At 41.2% G+C, this 19090-nt stretch overlaps 1 protein-coding gene across 5 annotated transcripts in view; it reads left to right on the top strand.

Annotated features, from left to right (window-relative positions):
- SORCS1 (sortilin related VPS10 domain containing receptor 1) overlaps nucleotides 1–19090 on the top strand; it is a 575069-nt gene that overhangs the window by 345379 nt on the left and 210600 nt on the right. For all 5 annotated transcript variants that reach the window (XM_032609239.1, XM_032609238.1, XM_032609234.1 and 2 more), the window contains exon 4: nucleotides 12416–12574. In XM_032609239.1, the coding sequence (XP_032465130.1) occupies nucleotides 12416–12574 (159 nt within the window). The remainder of the gene's footprint in view (nucleotides 1–12415; nucleotides 12575–19090) is intronic.

The raw sequence follows: 19090 nt of genomic DNA, 5'->3' as shown, positions 1-19090 counted from the left end.
TTTGAGTGAGGGTTCTAGAAAAAACATAAATTGATTTTAGAACAGGGTTCACTTTGAGAATGTGTTCTTAATTTAATAAAATATGTCATCAGAAGAATTATTTAGATTGAAGGTGGAAAAGAGGTTTCTATTATATTAGTAGGAGCCTGTCTGACGGTGGAAAAGTATGGAATTAATGGGTGGAGTATGAGGAATTATTTGAACCTAGAAAACGATTTCATGTTCAGCGGAGAGCTCAGCACATTTCAGTAGTTCCAGAAAGCATTGCTATATTATAGTCAAATGAATTAACTGAGTTGTATTTTCACGACCCTGGATTTCAGGGAATGGTAAATGATATATGGTATATTCTGTCAAGGAAGGTGTGGTCTATCCATGAGTTTGTAGGACCTCGTGTATATAACATACATGTCATTTTCATTTAAACGTTACATAGCACTTTTTTCTTTAATTAAACATGGTCACTGTTTTTTAAAAGTTGCTCAGTTACTGGGAAAATTCACTTTTGGGAAGAATTCTCTGAGGGTTTCAGATAAAGAAATCTTCCACTCTGTAGGATGACCATATAATTTATAGTCCAAACCATATATTTCTTAGTGTCAGTAATAATATTTATGATGGTACAGTAGGAGGAAACCAGGACTCTACAGGACAAAATATGACATATATTCACCTCATCTCTGATCCATTCGGAGAAAACCGAACTGCCTGTGAGCAGTCTCTCATATGGTCAAAGCAGCTCTTAAATCAAGATCAGTCAACTTTGTAAATGATGGTATCTTTATGGGCATATTCAGCCCATCACAAACATGAATCTCAATAGGAAAATGCTTTTACATAGTCACAAAATAGAATGGAACTTCTATAATTAGATTGTATGATAGCACCTTGATTAGGTATCATTCTGATTATTAAGGATGCTAACTTCTGAGCAACTGTAGTGACTAGATTCATAAAAGATATTAGCCCAGATACATAAAGATCATGTGTTTGCAAAGGTTCTATGAAGGCAAAATTTTTGTTCTTTTTGAACCCTTTTTGGGTATCCTTTTTATTCCTTTTGAATCGTGGGGCTGAAAAATGCCACTGAAGTCAAGAGGGCTGGTTTTGTAGATATTTTCTTAGAGTGTGGATTCCCCGTTGGTAGTAACTTGGAGCAGATGAGTGTTTTATAGGGTTGGCCTAGTAGCCATAGGAATTGAGCTACATAGCAGGACGCATATAAAATAAAAAAACATAAAATGAAAATTGTAGATGGTTTTACACCAGCCTGTGCACAATGAAAATTAAACTTGCTGTATGCTTCTGGGACACATTTACCATTCAACCATTCACAAATGGCCTTTTGTTGTTTTTGTTGGTCCAAGGCTACCTAAAAAGTCAGTCAGTTTATTTTAAGACCCAAGAGAACAGTAAATATTCCGTTTTCTTGCTAGATTGTGTCATAATTGATATTGGTGGTTCTGTTGTGAACATAAAGGGACGAGAACTGGTTTTGCTCTTAAGAAACTCATTTTTTATAGCATGAGATCCTTAATTAAATGTTGGGATTGAAATGCCTAGATATGGGCTGTCTTACTGAATAGTTAATTATGCACATTTTAATGAATATTTAATGGATATATTCTTCTATAATTTAATCCGGGCAGTTTATGTATCCTGAAAATCCACAGACTAGAATTTCTTTTTTTTTTTAAGTGAATGGTGTTTTTCTTTTTTTTAATTAATTTATTTTATTTTTGGCTGCATTGGGTCTTCATTGCTGCACACGGGCTTTTCTCCAGTTGCGGCAAGCGGGGGCTACTCTCTGTTGCCGTGCGCAGGCTTCTCACTGCGGTGGCTTCTCTTGTCGCGGAGCACAGGCCCTAGGTGTGCGGGCTTCAGTAGTAGTGGCATGTGGGCTCAGTAGTTGTGGCTTGCGGACTCTAGAGCTCAGTCAGGCTCAGTAGTTGTGACGCGCGGGCTTTATTGATCCGTGGCATGTGGGATCTTCCTGGACCAGGGTTTGAACCCATGTCCCCTGCATTGGCAGGTGGATTCTTAACCACTGCGCCACCAGGGAAGCCCCAAACTAGAATTTCTTGACCTTGGGTCTCTTGATATCTCTGAGACTGACTAACAATAAAATTCATTTAGGCTTCAATAAATATTCATCTTGAATTGATACCAGATCGGGAATTTATAGCCTTCAGAAATTTAAGGTAGCAGCTATTTCACAGCCAAAACCCAATGAAAAATCTGATAACCTCAAGTTGTCTGATTTCCAGATGTATTATGATTATGAAAAGACTTTTAAATTCATATTGAATATAATAATAATGTTTTTATCATACTCCCCTTATTTTAACTATAAATGACATATTGTACAGAAAATAGTTGTTGTCATATATCTCCAAGATGGCTGCCGTCAATTCTTGCCATTCTTCTGTGTGTGCATATGTCCTTACCCCCTTGAGAGGTAGAGTCCATTTTTCTCTTCCCCTTAAATCTAACTCAGAGTTAGTGACGTGTGTGATCAATAGAAGGGGGCAAAATGGACATCTAGAACTTCTGAGGACAGGTCATAAGAAGCCTTGTAGCTTCCACTGGAGTCCCTTGAGCACTCACTCTTGGGACCCTCATACTGGGAGAAGCCAGCCACCAATTATGAAATCCAACAACCATGAAACTGTAATACTCTGTGAAGTTCAAGCCACATGGGAAGGGCCTTGAGGATGGGATTCAACATGGAGAGAAAGAGAGAGGCTAAGACCAACACATGAGTAAAGAAGCCATCTTGGAAGTGGAACCTCCAGTTCCAGCCACCACAGTTGACATCAAGTGGATTTAAGACTCACTGCCTAGCTGAGCGCTTTCGGAATCCCTGACCCACAAAACCAAGAACAAAATAAATGCTTGTCTGTAGCCACCATTCTGATGTAGTTTATTGCATGGCAATAAGTAAGTGGAACAGAGGTCCTTTTCTCTTAACATATGGGATGAGTTCTGCTGCTTCTGAGATACTTGTTTTGAAATGGAATCAGCCCAAGATCTAGAACTGCCATGCAATCATGGGAAGAAAATCTTCTTAAAACATTGCATTACTATATTGCCTGCTCTGACGGAAGGGAAAGAAGAGAGGAGAAGCAGCAGCAGAATGTAATTATGCCCCGGGGCAGCTTGATTAAGCATATCCACCCTGTCTGCCTCTCAAAAACAACTTGAGATGATCAGTGTCTGTCATTAAATAATTAAGGAACTAAGAAAAAATGTTACGTGAAAATAGACCTCGTTGGTAACTGGAGGCACTTTTTCTGGATGTTCCCCTCCCGCCCCATCTTCTTGAGAGCTCTGCAGAGGGGCTGGGAGGCAACTGTCACTTCACTAAGCTGCAAATCCTGTTGGGGAGAAACCCCTGCTGGTCTCCACTGTCTTCCCCGGAAAGCTTTAATAGCCAAATACATTAGTAAGGTGTCATGTGGCTGAGACTTTATTAATATTCCCCAATATGCCCTGGTGTATTTGTCCGTTTACCATGAAGCATTAATATAAGTAAAATTAAACCATACTCCTCAGAATGGTGATACTAGGAGAGCAAAGAATGAAGCATGTGGGTATGTTCTTTTCCCTGATTTTCAGAATGGATTCATTCCTACGGGCTCTTCCTCCCATTCTGACTTTCAACTTGATATTTATTCAAACTCTACAATCAAACGCACAACTTAGCGATTTTACCCCAAATGGTATGTCTCTCACCTAAATCAATGTTAACATGTACTGATAGCTTCTCTTTCTTGCTCTTTCTCCCCCACCTCCTCTCCTTTATCATTTCTAGTGGAATAAAGAGATTTCTTACCATTAAATGAACATCATTTCTTATAAAGTTTCCCATGAGCGAAGAAGATGAATGTCCATTTCTCCCAGAACCACGGCTCCCTCTGATACCAGCTAACATTTTAAAATGATGTAACCTTTTGGCATTTATAGCTCTTTGGGGATTTAAGAGAGAAGTTACTCTGGGACTTGTAATGACCATGGAAGTGTGTTCTGATTGAGTTTGAGCAGAGGCTATGGATAATGCTGGGATTTTTAAGGCAGCTCAAATATTCTCAAGGTATTTAATCAGTCTCCACAGTGACTGCAAAAATAAAAATCTCAAGTTTGTACATCATTCTTTTCCTTTAAAAATGCCATATTTTAAAACCAGATGACACAATGCTAAGCATTAATGAGTAGTCCATATACTCTACTATCCCCTTAGTGTAATAATAGCAATTTCTCCAGCAAAATGAGTTTATTTTTTAAATGCCAATTAGACATAGGATCTGTTTATGAGGAAAATAATTACATTGTAATGATTCTTATTGGCTTTAGCATAAACTTTTTTTTTTTTTTTTTTTTTTTTGCGGTGCGCGGACCTCTCAGTGTTGCGGCCTCTCCCGTTGCGGAGCACAGGCTCCGGACGCGCAGGCTCAGCGGCCACGGCTCACGGGCCCAGCCACTCCGCGGTATGTGGGATCTTCCCGGACTGGGGCACAAACCCGTGTCCCCTGCATCGGCAGGCGGACTCTCAACCACTGCGCCACCAGGGAAGCTCCATAGCATAAACTTTTTTGAGAACAAGCTTGTATGGAAATGTTTGTTTCCTTACCTGTACTGTCATTAGGTCAGAGCTTTTTTGACCGTTTCTATCATTTTTTTCTCACCCATACTTATGATAAAGAATAAAACCAGTTTTATGGAGGAGCGAAGGTAGAAGAATAAGGAAGAGGAGGCCAGCACCATTGTGAAAAATCTGAGTGTGAACCAGGACTGGGTATTTTGCTTCCATAGATTTATATTTAAAGCCCCCTCCCCAAATTATCTATATTTCTTCAAGAATATCTTACCAATCATCTTGTTATTGAATCTCCATTATTTAACTCCTAGTCCCTGATTGCCCCCCCACTTCTTCCCATCTAGGCAATATTTTTATGAGATATTTGTAAAACAAGGTTTATCTCTTTCTTTTTTAGAACTCAACTATCACATTTTATCAGAACGTACAGTACTAAAGTGACATTCTTTATGAAGTAATAATGGTATCATTGGCACAAAGCTTAACATTGCTTTCACACAGATGATCTTATTTGATCCCATAGATATCTTTACCACTGATCAGCAGTGTGACCTTGAACAAATCACCTCATTCCTCCAAGCCTCATTTCCTCTTCTGTCAAATGGACGTAATATCTATCTGAAGTATTTTAACAGTTTAATGAGGTAATATATTTTAACGGTTTAGTGGTGTGCCTGGTACATAGCAGATGCTCAATACATATAAGCTTTTTTATAGTATTACTACCCTCAGTGATGAAACGGAGGCTCAAAAAAAGATTAAGTGAGCTGTGAGATCTTCAAATTGGCATCAGAGACATGGCAGAAATGAAACCCAAATCCGTCTTTGGAGTTAGGCCCCATGGGATACTGTGATTATAGTATATATTTATGGTTTGTTTTTCCTTCTTCTCATGGCATGAGTGGGATTCACTAAACTCACTTTCTTCCTCTTTCCTGAGGAAGTACACACATCCACAACATTGACAAAGGTCAGGTTTAGGATTTGGTCATGGCTCTTTTTGTGGAAAACAAGCATGTGGTGTGGTTCAGTATCCCCACACTCAGCCCAGCATATCAACCTGTCCATATGCATGCAGAGGGTCACAGGAATGGGAACAGAGTCTCACAGCGAAATGGTGTTTTTTAGTTTGAGATTCTCGAAGTTAACTCGAAAGAGAGGGTTTGTGTTCCATAGTCCCAAGAGAAATCGGAAGCAACCTTCCATAAACTTTCTTTCTTGAACTGTCTTACAAGGAGTGTAACCGATATGTAACCCATATGTTATCATTCCTGGTGAGTGTTATTATTCTGTGCCTTACAGAGTTTGGCAAAAAGAGTATTGACTGAATTATTATTATTACATAATAGGTAATAGGTTGGGTCTTCTAAGGCTATTAAGAGAAGTATGAAGGACTGAAATTGTTTGATACACTTCTTGAAAACTGTTTTTTTCCCCCTGAAATTTCAAAATCTTTGAGTCCTCATTAAAAAAAAAAAGTTCAAAAGTAAACTTACAGAATACAGTGCAAAAGTTTCTCTCCAATTTCATTGAATCAATATTCAGGTCACAAGAAGATGGTCTATTGTCCAGATGGTCTCCTGATCTCTTAGTATTGAATGACCCTCCTTTGTGTTAATGAACATGGGTGGGTTACTTAACATTAGGTGAGCTTCACTGAGTTTGGGGGAGAGGGTGAGAGTGGGACTTAGGACAAGTGATTGCTCACTGGGTACGTCTTTCTACAGACTCTTTTCTATCCGTGTTTACTTGATTGAACCTTTTTCTTTTTAATAACTTTCCTCTCCTTTTCTCACTGTTGTTCGTACTTCAGTGACTTCCTTTTCATGGGTCATTCTGGGATCCTGTGTAACTTTCCCTAATACTATCCTCCAAACAGTTGCCCATTGCTAAGCACTTGTTGCTTTCACCCTCGGCTCATCTGGGAAGGGTAAATGCCCACCTCGCATTGGGAATAGGCAGCTCTTCCATCCACATGGGTCAGCCAATTATTACTTGCTCTGATTATATTTTGCTTAATTTGTTTGTTATATTGGAGCCAGAGTTTGCAGATAGCCTCTTATACTATTTATAGATAGATTTTTGTTTGAATGGAGTGGCTAGATAACTAGAGTGCCCAATTGCTGCTATTGTTATTTTCTTTGTCATTGTCATTATCACTATGGAAATTACTTATTATGCACCTGTGATATGGGCATCTGGGTCTGAGTTAAGCCTTGAGCAAGGCAAGAGAGCTATCCCTAGTATATTACCTCTTCTTGATTCCAGTCCGTGAATGACAAGGAGTAGACAAATGAGCAAACAAATAATGAACAACACATAAAGTAAATACTCTTTGCTTTAGGACCAAAGAAATGGTGGGAAAAAATGTATGCCTTGGGGTGGTGAAGCTGCCTCTTATTAATAACTCCAACCTGCCTAAATAGGTAGATAATGGAATTCCAAGAACAACACACCTAGGAAAAGAATCTGGAAGACTAAATGGTAGGAGCGCTCTTCTGGGAGGAATGTTCTGAGTAGACACCTGGAAGGATCAGGAAGCTGTCAAGCAGCGTTTTGTAGAATTACATCATTTAATCCTATTTTGAATCTGGAGCAAGTCAAAGAGAGTGGAGATGCATTTGATGTTTGATGACACTGAGCTTTCAGAAGGACTAATACCCAAAAAAAGGTAGAAGTGACATATTTGAAATCTATAAATTGCATTTCACGTTCATTTATCACCTCTAGGAAGAGCAAATAGAGTTTCTTCCTTCCCCTGAAGTGGATGATAAACGATTGCTTAGAATTGGGTGGTGGGAGCCGGTGTCACCATTATTGACTTTCTATGGAAAACAGTTCACCTGTAGATGCAGTGAGTGTAGCACACCCTGCAGGACAGGAGTAAACTGGTTCTAATCACTCATGGTCTGATCTGAACAGAGAATAATTACTTTCCTGTTAAGGGCAGACTCTTCCCATTGTCTCTACCCACCCCACTTACTTCCAAGTAGAACAGCAGAGATTTGTTTCAGAGGACTCAGAACTCTCAGTGCCACAGGGATCCATGAACTGCATTTAGCAGAAGCAGGGACGAAGAGGACTCATTGCTTTATTCATTCATTTGTTCATTTACAAAGATGTATGGACCTACTGTGGAACAAGCTTTATGCTAGGCAAACAAGCCCTCTTTTTAGAGAGCTCACTTCGGGAATCCTGCAGAGTTTGGAGTCATGCCTTTTATAAAGGTCTTTTAAAGTTCTGTCATTCAGATCGTATTCCAGAATGCAGAGGATTAAACACAGAAAAACACCCATTTATTCAGAGTCACATGAAAAGCCAAAAGAAGGGAGCTTCCCTGGTGGAGCAGTGGTTAAGAATCTGCCTATGCAGGGGACATGGGTTCGAGCCCTGGTCTGGGAAGATCCCACACGCCATTTAGCAGCTAGGCCCATGTGCCACAACTACTGAGCCTGTGCTCTAGAGCCTGTGGGCCACAACTACTGAGTCCACATGCCACAGCTACTGAAGCCCACACGCCTATAGCCCATGCTCCACAACAAGAGAAGCCACCACAATGAGAAAGCCCGTGCACCACAACGAAGAGTAACCCCTGCTCGCCACAGCTAAAGGAAGCCCACGTGCAGCAATGAAGACCCAATACAGCCAAAAATAAATAAATTAATTAAAAAAGGAGAAAAAAAAAGCCAAAAGAAGATAGCCAATGTAAATCAGAAAAAACAGGGATCACTGAATATATTTAAGGAATGTAATCTATTACTTTTTGAGGAATATTCACTAATTTGAAGTTTCTATTTTGATAATATTTCCTAGTAGAATACCTTCTTGAGAAGATAGAACTTTATTATTATTATTTTTTAATAAATTTATTTATTTATTTTTGGCTGTGTTGGGTCTTCGTTTTTGCACGAAGGCTTTCTCTAGTTGTGGCAAGCGGGGGCCACTCTTCATCGCGGTGCGTGGGCCTCTCACTGTCGCGGCTTCTCTTGTTGCGGAGCACAGGCTCCAGACACGCAGGCTCAGTAGTTGTGGCTCACGGGCCCAGTTTCTCCACGGCCTGTGTGGGATCCTTCCAGACCAGGGCTCAAACCCATGTCCCCTGCATTGGCAGGCAGATTCTCAACCACTGCGTCACCAAGGAAGCGCATATTGATGGCTTAAAACTTTATTTATAAAGGGCATCATTTTCGTCTAAAGATTGGATCACACTTATTATTTACACTGTATCTTTTTTCTCAAATGGGTTAAACATTTTCTATTTAGGTCTTAAATTCTTTATTTGCTTACTAACATATTTACTTTTCATAACCTACAACATGACAGAACAAACTTTGACTCATTTGAAATATAATTACTAGAAGATTCTAATTTGAAGACTGAAATAATAAGATTCCACTAATCCAGTTAATAGTTCATTAAACACTTACTATGGTTCAACCACTGAACCGGTTGTAACCTAACTGTGTTGAAGCTTGTGATTAAGCAATTGAAATACATTGCATACAGTGGTGTGTATTAATGTGTGTGTATGCATTTGTGTGTTTACAGTTCAGGTGGAAATGAATATAGGCCATAATATTAAATGAAAAAAAAAAACAAGCAAAAACTCAATCTGTGATATGATATGTAGCTGCGGATAAAGGAGTAAAAGGGGGCACAAACATGGTTTCACTTGTTGATGGGATAGGGTCAATTTATTTTTCTTTGTAAGTTTGTTTGTTTGTTTGTTTATTTGTGGCTGCGTTGGGTCTTCGTTGCTGCGCACGGGCTTTCTCTAGTTGCAGTGAGCAGGGCTACTCTTCATTGTGGTGCGCGGACTTCTCGTTGCGGTGGCTTCTCTTGTTGTGGAGCACAAGCTCTAGGTGCGTGGGCTTCAGTAGTTGTGGCTCGTGGGCTCAGTAGTTGTGGCTCGCAGGTTCTAGAGCGCAGGCTCAGAAGTTGTGGCGCACGGGCTTAGTTGTTCCACAGCATGTGGGATCTTCCCGGACCAGGGGTCATGGCATGTCCCCTGCATTGGCAGGCGGATTCTTAACCACTGTGCCACCAGGGAAGTACCTATTTTTCTTTTATTTTGAATTCTACTGGCAGTCTTACAAAGTTGTTTTTGCAATAAAAAATGGCTAAACAAAAATGGATCCAGACTGACCTGTTTGTTTTGAGTGGATTGGAGCAGAGATTTGAAAGAGGAACCACTGGAAGGTTTGTGTAATACAGATACATCTGTAAATCTTACAGGGGGGAATATCCTGACATCTTCTATAATTTCCAAAATGTCAGATTCCCAAATAAAAGGTTTTAAGTGAAGACTGTAAAGAAATGGTGAGATTTGGGTCTACATATTTTTAGTACCCAAAAGAAAAGATTGAGGAAGCCAGGAGTTTTATTTGCTTAATGTTAAATAACCATATGTTTGAAAATATTTGTATTATTCTACCTCCCCCATCCAGTAGTACTTAGATGCAGAATATCTCATACAGTTTGTTGACTCAGAGTATAAATGAGTATCAGAAGTATTTTAAATAAATGATAAATAATCAACTTGATTTGATGATATTCTGTAGGCCCAGGGTTTTAATTTTGATGAAGTAGTCTGCCAGGAGAAGCAGGTGGTGAGATCCGCACTTGTGGGTAGAGAGTAAACATATTCTGGTTTACAGGGAAATAGAAAAGCAGGGGGGTGGGGAAGATCACCTTGCCCGAGACAATAGATGCTCTAAAATTGAGCCTCTTCATATTATCATAGAAATTACTTGCTGGCAGTAGTGCAAAAGGCTGTTATATATGATTGTTAATTGTGGTTGGAGACACAAAGCAATATGATCATTTGATGACTTATTTGTTTCTGGAAAATGACAGCTTTTGTGTGCCAGTAAATATGAAATCCCCTGGAAATATTCTTGTAAACTTAGGAGGCATCTGATCGTCCTTGCTTAGTACGTACAATAGACTTTAATGATGACACGGAAGTTTGTACTTAGCAGATTACCTGATGGTTCTGCATCGGTTATCCAGAAAGGGAACACTGTCTGCTCGGTGACTACAAGACAGAGAGACCTATTACTTTGTCGGAATTTATGGTCGATGGACAGTGGCTTCACCAGAACATGGGAGGGGAGGCAATTAGTCTCCAGTTTTGTGTGTGCTCTACATCTTGTCCGGAACAGAGCTGACAGCCACAGCGTTCCGCTCACTCCACTTCATCCGTCCCTTTCTCCTCTTCGAGAAGGGCAGGGTGAAAGAACAGCGAGGAACCTGAAATTCATCCTGGGTAACATACACACAGTTCAGGCTGAGCGTGTCTGGTGTGAGATCGTTGTGTGCCATTTGCTGTGATCGGACACCACTTTGGAATATGACACTAACTATTCTGAGGTTTTAATACGATTGCCTCCAAATGCCTGAGAAAGCCCTGTGTGTTTGCCTGGCACTCTGTTCTCTTATGACAGGGCTCTAGTTTTTTTTTTTCTTCTTCCTTTCTCTCTCTCTCTCCTTTTCCTGGAACTGCCACATCCTTAGCTGGTAATCTTTAAACCCTGGGCTGCAGTGATCTCTCTTCATACGGCCACACATTAAGCACATCTTTCATGCTTCTCCAAACCAAACTCAGAAAGTGCCAATGAATAAGCTTTTGGGGAAGAAGTCAGTGGGTAGCATTAAGGCCACCTGACTGGAGGCGTTAGGTGTGCACTTTGACTGAGTGAAAGGCAACCTGCAGAGTCGGGAATGAGGTACTTTATCACATATTCCTAGAGGCGTAAAACAAGAGAGTAAAAAGCCGTTTTCAGAGCAGCTCCTCCGTCTTGCTCCTATTGTGGATTGTTCACACTGCTATGGCCAAGGTTAACCCTCAAAAGGAGAAAGTCCCAAGCCTCTGGAGCTGTGAATTTTTACATGAGTATAGTGTATTCTCTTGTCAATAGGCCAAAGATGGAGAAGGGCATCCAATGACGTTTTCCATGGAACTTACATTCATATCTGCTCAAATTACCCTGGGCATCTTTCTAGATCTATGTGACTACTCTGAAAACTTTCCATTCATTCCTTTAACTTTCGTTCATTCATGTCAAATATTTATTGAATATATAATATATGCTGGACCTCGTTCTAGCTGCTGGGAAGGCACTTGGGATAAAAATAGAGAAATATCACTATTCTCATGGGTTTGTGTTCTAGAAAGAATATATAGACAATAAAGACAATAAGTAAACTATTAATATGTTAGCAGGTGGTAAAGGAGCCTTTGGACAATACCCAGAGCAGGCTTTTGAATGCACAGTCTTTGACTCAAGACTCAGAAAATCAGACTAAAGGCAGGATGACATGGGATATCGTTGATGTGAACAGGAGGGTTTGCCATGGAGAGAAAAACCAGCGGACTCCATCCTCTTTCTACTTCATTCCACCTTTCTAACAAAAGACTGTGACAAGTTTCATCCCCCAAAAATGGAGACTAGACAAGGCTCAGCAGGAAGGAGGGCTGGGGTTAGGGGAACAATGGGAAATATTTCAGATCAAGGAAATAACCTTGGGAAAAAAAAAACCAAGGAGCCCTATAGGAGGGAAGAAAATGCACTCCTACATTTCCTCCTCCTTCCTTTCAGTCTGTCCCGCCTCTTTCACTTCTTGGTGCAAACAGTTTCATGGCCTTGGTCCAAGGTAGGAGAGCAAACCTGACAGAGTCAAGGTCCCTGTTTGGCCAAGCGTTCTTTGCCTGTTCCTTTTCCCTCCCTTGTCAAAACTTTAGCTCATTTTTAAGCCTTGTAAATTTGCACACTTACCTTTCTGTTGTTTTCTTCCCTGAACAATTCTCTGCCACAGATTATGTTGCTCACAGACCCGGAGATTGAGAGCAGCTTACTGATCAGCTCGGACGAAGGGGCAACCTATCAAAAGTACCGGCTGAACTTTTACATCCAGAGCTTACTTTTCCACCCCAAGCAAGAGGACTGGATTCTGGCTTACAGCCAAGACCAAAAGGTGAGCGTGATCCCCTTGTTCGAGACTGTGGTGCACGGTTGTCCTAGGGAAAGACAACTACTTAGTCATCGCTGCGTTTCTTCTCAGCTGTCGGGTTTGTTCTGTGCAGCAGCTTGAACCCTGTGCCGGTGGGGCGAGGGGCAGCAATGTGGATCTCAGGTTGCTTGTCTGAGCCGTGTAAGCATCTGAAACAGCACACAAAGGCAAAGCTAGACCCTAAGGAAGACATTGTGGAGGAGCAGTTCTTACCTGGAAGCTTCAGGCCATCAGGAAACCCCCATGGAATTTGAGACAGTGCTTTGTGTATGTGAGGTGTGATCATGTTTTTTTTTGGAATTAAGAACCCATAGCTTTTCTCAGAGCCTTAAAGGGAAGGATGGACCCTGAAAGAGTGAAGAACATTAGCTAGTGATATGCTAAAATAGTGAGAGAAATGTACCTAGATAACATTCAGAATCAGGCAATCTCAGGACTTTTCTTCTCTTGGTGGTTGGGCTGAAGGATAGGTCTACGTTTCAGGAAGGCATTGAATGAAGTTATGCTATCGTATGTTTATCTGTGTGTATATATGTGTGTGCGTGCACATGCAATATGTATATGTATTTTATGGGATAAATGCTGTAAAATATATCATGTACTCTGTACTGCAGATACATTATAGCATACATGTAGCTCCAGCTTTTAAGGAACTTACATTTTCAGCTAGAGTATAAGGCTAGCAACAGCAAATACCATCAGATTAGAATTAGAGGCAAAAAGTATACAAAGGCAAATGTGAGAGAGGCTGTAGCCATAAAAGGCAAAAGGGAAATAGGTAAAATGTTCGAATGCTCTTTGTGAAATGCACGGTTCAGTGAGGTCATCCTGAGAATTACCCTCAGAGGAATTATATGTTACAAATTACATACATTTAAAGAACTACTGGACTTTCCTGAGTGAGGAGAATATTCTAGGGTTAAAACCCTAGTGTACTTAACCAGGTGGTTAAAACCATCTGGGCTGGTATAGACGTATGGGGTTCTTCCTGAAGGGAGGGGAATAGTATAAACAACTTTTCAGGGTCTCTGCTGACATGAGCATTTTTGAGGAAGCAAATTACAATTCTCAGGATTGGAGTTTTATTCGCACCTGCCCTCACTGCCAAATAAAATACACATTAGCCTAAAAATAGGAAAGACTTACAATTAGTATTTTTTTCCTCTCGAGCAGCCTGGCTCCCCTTTCAGCAGAATGTACAATTTCATTCCTGGAGTCAAGCCACAGTGCATCTAGTCCAGGATGGTGCAGTTACCAGAGGCAGAGCTGAGCAGCTCAGGACGCAAGAGTATTAGTCATTTAATCCACTGGGTTTTTGTATTTTATTTGACAGTTGGTTAATTTCCTCCCCTGATGCCAGAGGCACACTGAGGGCCAGATTTACCTGGCTAAATGAAAACTACGCACCTTTGCAGTTGTGTCAGAGGAGATGCCCCAAAACTTAACCCTTCATGTGCCAGTACTTCAGACAGTGATGCCATGAGCACTGTGGCAGAGTGGATAACTCTGGAGGAGTTGGGACATGTGGCTCCGACTCAGCCACGTATGGGAATTGGTACTTGGGGTTGGCTTTCTTTGCCTTAAAATGTGTTTGTGTGGATAGTTATAATTGCAGGTGCACTTCCAATGAGATTGAAAAGAACAAAAAAACCCCACAAATATTAGACTCCACGTCTGTTTATGTGCTTGGTGTAAAATGACTATATCAAGGGGTATTCATTCCATCTAGGGAAAGAATATAAATGCACGTGAGTTCAGTAGCCTAAAAGGGACTAAAAAGGCAGATAGATTCTTCATTCACACATGGTAGATACCCGGTCAGAGTAGCTGGAAGGACTATATGAAATTGGCAGCCCAAGTTTAGGAGGTGGAGATCTTATAAAATGACTTCACCTGGACTTTAATGACTGTCGTATGTCTGTGGGGGGTGGAGGGGGCGCGTTTTGCACAAGAGGGATGTCATAAACAATAATATAAATTTGTAAAGTTAGAAAACTCATGTAAACAGGGTTGTGAATGTGTCTATTTGGCTGAAACTGAAATTTGGGAAAGTTAATTATACATGTACTCCTGGAACCTAATCTTAATTTTTTTTGGACCACTTTGACTGTTGGGCAAAATAATTTTTGTTTTCCCAATTAGGAGCCTTTTGAACATTTTGGTCAGTGGAATTATGTGTTCAGAGCTATAGATTACAAAGATTAATCTGGTAGTAATATTAGAATGAACTATGGTGCTGTGAGGTCAAAACCAAGAAGACCAGTTAGGATGGTATCACAGTAGGCTCGGTCAGGACCACAAAGTATCTTTTGTGACCACAGACCAAATGAATTCTATCATTTTAGAGGTAGAAGAAGCCTTAACAGTCTTTGCTCTGTATGTAGCTAACAAACCAAAAATCTTAGACGTTAATGAATTTTCCCTTGTGTCACATGTCTAAGTTTAGCAATTGGAATTTGAATATGATATTCAGTAGGGTTCACTGCTAAATGGATGGTGATATCGGGAGATGAGCAAAGGGGCAGAAGCCAGCCTTTCTGCTAAGCTCTCTGTTTCTCCAGAAGAGAATGAAGGAGAAATCATCCTGGGAAAAAAGAATTATAGATCACCTGCTAATATGAGTAGGGGTTGGGGAAGGGCTCCATGTATCAGGGCTTGAATCACAGCATGAGGAGTGGGGCATTAGCGGGGAGTGGAGTGGGCTGCAGCCATCCAATGAGCCATTAGCTGGTGGTGTTGGCCCGAAGTCAAGTGGAGAAGGTCTGTGGCCACTCAAGCAGGTCAGTGATACGGAAATAATAGCTGGCAATCAGCCACGAATCACGGAGCTTTGAACCCTGGTGAGATGCAGCAGTGGGCCCCAAGGAGGGCCCCGTGCTAGTGTTGGCAGGCCAGTGACTTTTGGAAGTGGGAACACTTATTTTTTCATGTAAGTGTTGTTCATCAATATGTCTGTGACAGTTACTCCTGTTGCAGAACTCTCAGCAAAGATGGTAGGTAGCTTTGGTGCTAGGATTCCCTTTGCCGGATGCTGTTTTCAAGCAGCCTGCGGTGAACAGAATCCTCAGGTAGAGAGCACCGTCCGTTAGAAGTTATTGCGTTGAGGTGGCAGCTCCGTCAGCACTCACCTGTGCACTGTCCTCCTCTCCTCTCTTCCCTTGTTTGCTGTCAGTCCTTTGAGGCATACACTCCCCTTTTGAACACCTTTACTTTTCCCTTATTTCCCTGCCACTGCTTTCTCTCACCTTTACTGAATGAGACTCTGAGGGCCCTGAAGACAAAGGCTGGATCCCTGGCTTGCAGGAAAGAGCCCATGTGGTCCATGGCGTTCTGCTCCAGCTGCGTTTCATCTTGAGTGTCTGGACTCTCAGTAGAGGCTTTTTGATGTGAGCATTTTAAGGGACTCGAAAGAGTTTCGTTGAACAGATTGTGCTTTCTGGCCCAAGACAGAGTTTTACTGGCCATCGTTCCATAGGAAGCCAGATTAAAAAAAAAAAAAAAAAAATGCTTTTAATCAGGGAGAAATGTGTATGACCAAATGCTCTCAAAATTCATAAGATCAGGTTACTTTGATATTTTAGCCTTTTTTCTTATTTTTTCTTAGAGAGATCTGCCTGTGATATTAAAGATGTAGGTGATTGCCAAGAGGTAAATGTTTTTGAATGAGTGTGTGACTCTCCAGCCACCACTAGAATGACTGAAGAGATTTGGGACCTTTTTCCCTTTGAAGCTCTAAAAGAAGTAGCTTGACTTCTTAAAAAGCCCTGTTGGGGGACTTCCATGGTATAGACACAGGCGATAGACTCCTTGGCCTCTGAAGGGTCTATGTGAGGATGTGCCTTTGGAAAGCCCTGGAATTTTCAGAAAAATAAGCATTATAGACATTATGGGAAACTTCATGCCAAATGGGCAGAGGGATACCTGTTATGTACAGCCACACCTTTTAAGCTTCTTACAAAACAGCAGTGAATCACTGTGGATGCCGTGAAGAATTCCACAGCATTTATACCAGGACCCCCAACATCTCACTCTCCGTTATTTAGTTTTGTCATTTCTGTAATTAAGCAGTTGGCAAACCAAACATTCTGCTCCTTCCTTTTGTTTCTTGGCATTTGGAAACCGAGCAGCCAGGAGAACAGAGGTACAGAGCTTCCGCTTCTTTCCTTGTTTTCCCCCCACATTGTTGCCTCAGTACAGGAAACCACCCAAGGAAGGCTTAGCAGCAGGCCAAGTGTGCCAGATTACATCTTTATTTTAATTTGGCAATAAACTAGTGTACAAACTGTGCTATGAAACATTGCCTCCAGTGGCATCTCTCAGTCTGTCTCAAACACGTCGCTAAACATGATGTGTTGGGAGATAGTGGAAATGAGTGAAAACAAAACACAGATGTGACTGAAAGAAAAAAACAGGAGAAATGTGTAAGAATACGCATCTACCTCAGCTCTGCTGACCATCCTGGGGCGCTGGGCTCGGGGCCTCTCTGTTAGGGGTTACACTGCGGAGCGAATTGTATAGGGGCGAGTCTGCAATGTTGTGAAGCCAACGTGAACGCTCCTGGGACTCAAGAGTGCCTCACAGCTGGGGAGGAGAGACCCCCTTGCTCGGCTTATCCAGGCGGCAAGGCCTCTCCTACAGATGTACCTGCTGCCCCTGACCATAAGCAGGAGGGTCCACGTTTCTCCAGTCCTCTACAGTGAGCTTTTTCTCCCCACTCTGGGTGCCCAAGTCCTTCTAGACCGTGGACTCAGTTCCTACACAGATAACCAAGCAACTAAGTGAACACGGCGACTGGGTCTGGGTTGTGGGAAACTGGAGAGCAGGTGTTCATTCAGGAGGGTGGGGTGTGGTGGGGGGTCTTGGTGAGCTCCAGCCTGCTGTTCTTGCCACCGAGGATGGCTCATTCAATGTCACCAGACTTCTCAGAGTTTTTCGAGAGAAGTAATCCTGCTTTGTTTGAGATATGACATTTTCCTATTTTTAAGTGTTTATAACTAACTCAAAAACTTAAAACAGAAAGCCGTGCAGGGCAGGTCAACCTCATCTGGTGCCTTGTCTTAGTCCCCAGATCGCCTTTTTGCTGATTTCTCTGTCTTTCCCATTCTCTTTGTTTTTCTCCTGTTCATGGATCTTCCTGTCAGTTTTATTTCAGGAAAAGTTCCATTGTTTTGTGAAGTAAAAAAAAAAATGCATGCAAATGAGTGATTAATTCTGTGGAGGGAGGATAAAACCCTTAGGACAGTTTGGTGGGTCACCCTTCATTTTGCGGCAGTTCTAGAATATTCATGAGTTTGTGTTGTCTCACTTGTTCTGGAGCCCTATGAGTCAGCAGTCCAAGTAATACCATGTGGGAGCTTGCAGGATCTCTGTTCTCTTCTATATTCCAAAGTTTCAAAGTTTATGAAAGAAATAAGAAATCCTAAGGCTTGCACGGTGGCCTCACCTTCAGTATTTTGGTAAATATGTGTAAGATACACTTAAAACCAAAACCTGACTTTAAAGGAGGAAAGCATGCTTTCATAAGGAAACCCTATTCACAAATAATTGAAACCCTAAACATTAACAGCGGCATTCTCTGTATAAATGAAGGCAGAGTTTGAGTTAAAATCATATATTGATAGAAAAGGAAAATTATACTGCCAGTGTGTTTGAGAGCATACAATAGAATTTTAGTAACTTGCATAAAAGTAAATTTTTAAAAGAAGAACTGCTTTTAGCTTTCTCCCTTCTTTCTTTCTACCAGTCCTGCAATTTTACTTAAACAGTTTAATATACATTTCTTTAACAAAAAAGAAAAAAAGAACACAACTTTCTTTTTAATCTTTCCTACTTTTCCTGACGGAGCACTAACAGATGGCCATTGTTTGTCACGACAGCCTTCAGTGCCAGGAATTCTCTGGGAAATAATGACTGCTTGATATAAGGGAAGAGATGTCAGCATTTTCCAAAACTCAGTCATATTGGTTTCTCACCAGCGATAGACAGCACAGCAAGTGAGGCAGGAACATCAGCTCTCTGTCAGGCCCTCCAAATGGCCATGTGACCTTCAGCAGGTCATTTAACTTTTAGAGTTTCGCCAGCTGTGAAGTGGAACAATAACAGTACCTGGCTCACAGGACTGTTTGAGGATGCTGTGATAATGTATGTAAAACACTCAACACAGAACCTGGCACATGGCTAGCACCACGTGAATGCCAGCCAATGTATTATTCAAAGACCTAGGAGAGAGCCACCTGGTGTGGCATAACTAGGTTTAGACGCAAGGCTTCCTTAGCCGTAATCCGGTGTCTTCCCCATACGTGACGTTATACGTATTTAGTCAATGTTGAATATCCTCTTAGACAATCACTAAAAGGTACCACTGAACCAGAATGAACAGAGCAAGCGAGAACCAATATATGGTACTCAGAAATATTCTTGATTATAATAACAATAAGCCATTACATATTAAAGTATTTGCCTTTACAGCAACTCTGTTTG

This window comes from Phocoena sinus, chromosome 16 (genome assembly GCF_008692025.1).
Source record: "Phocoena sinus isolate mPhoSin1 chromosome 16, mPhoSin1.pri, whole genome shotgun sequence".
Classification (NCBI taxonomy): Eukaryota; Metazoa; Chordata; class Mammalia; order Artiodactyla; family Phocoenidae; genus Phocoena; species Phocoena sinus.
This window is presented reverse-complemented; position numbering and strand designations above follow the sequence as displayed.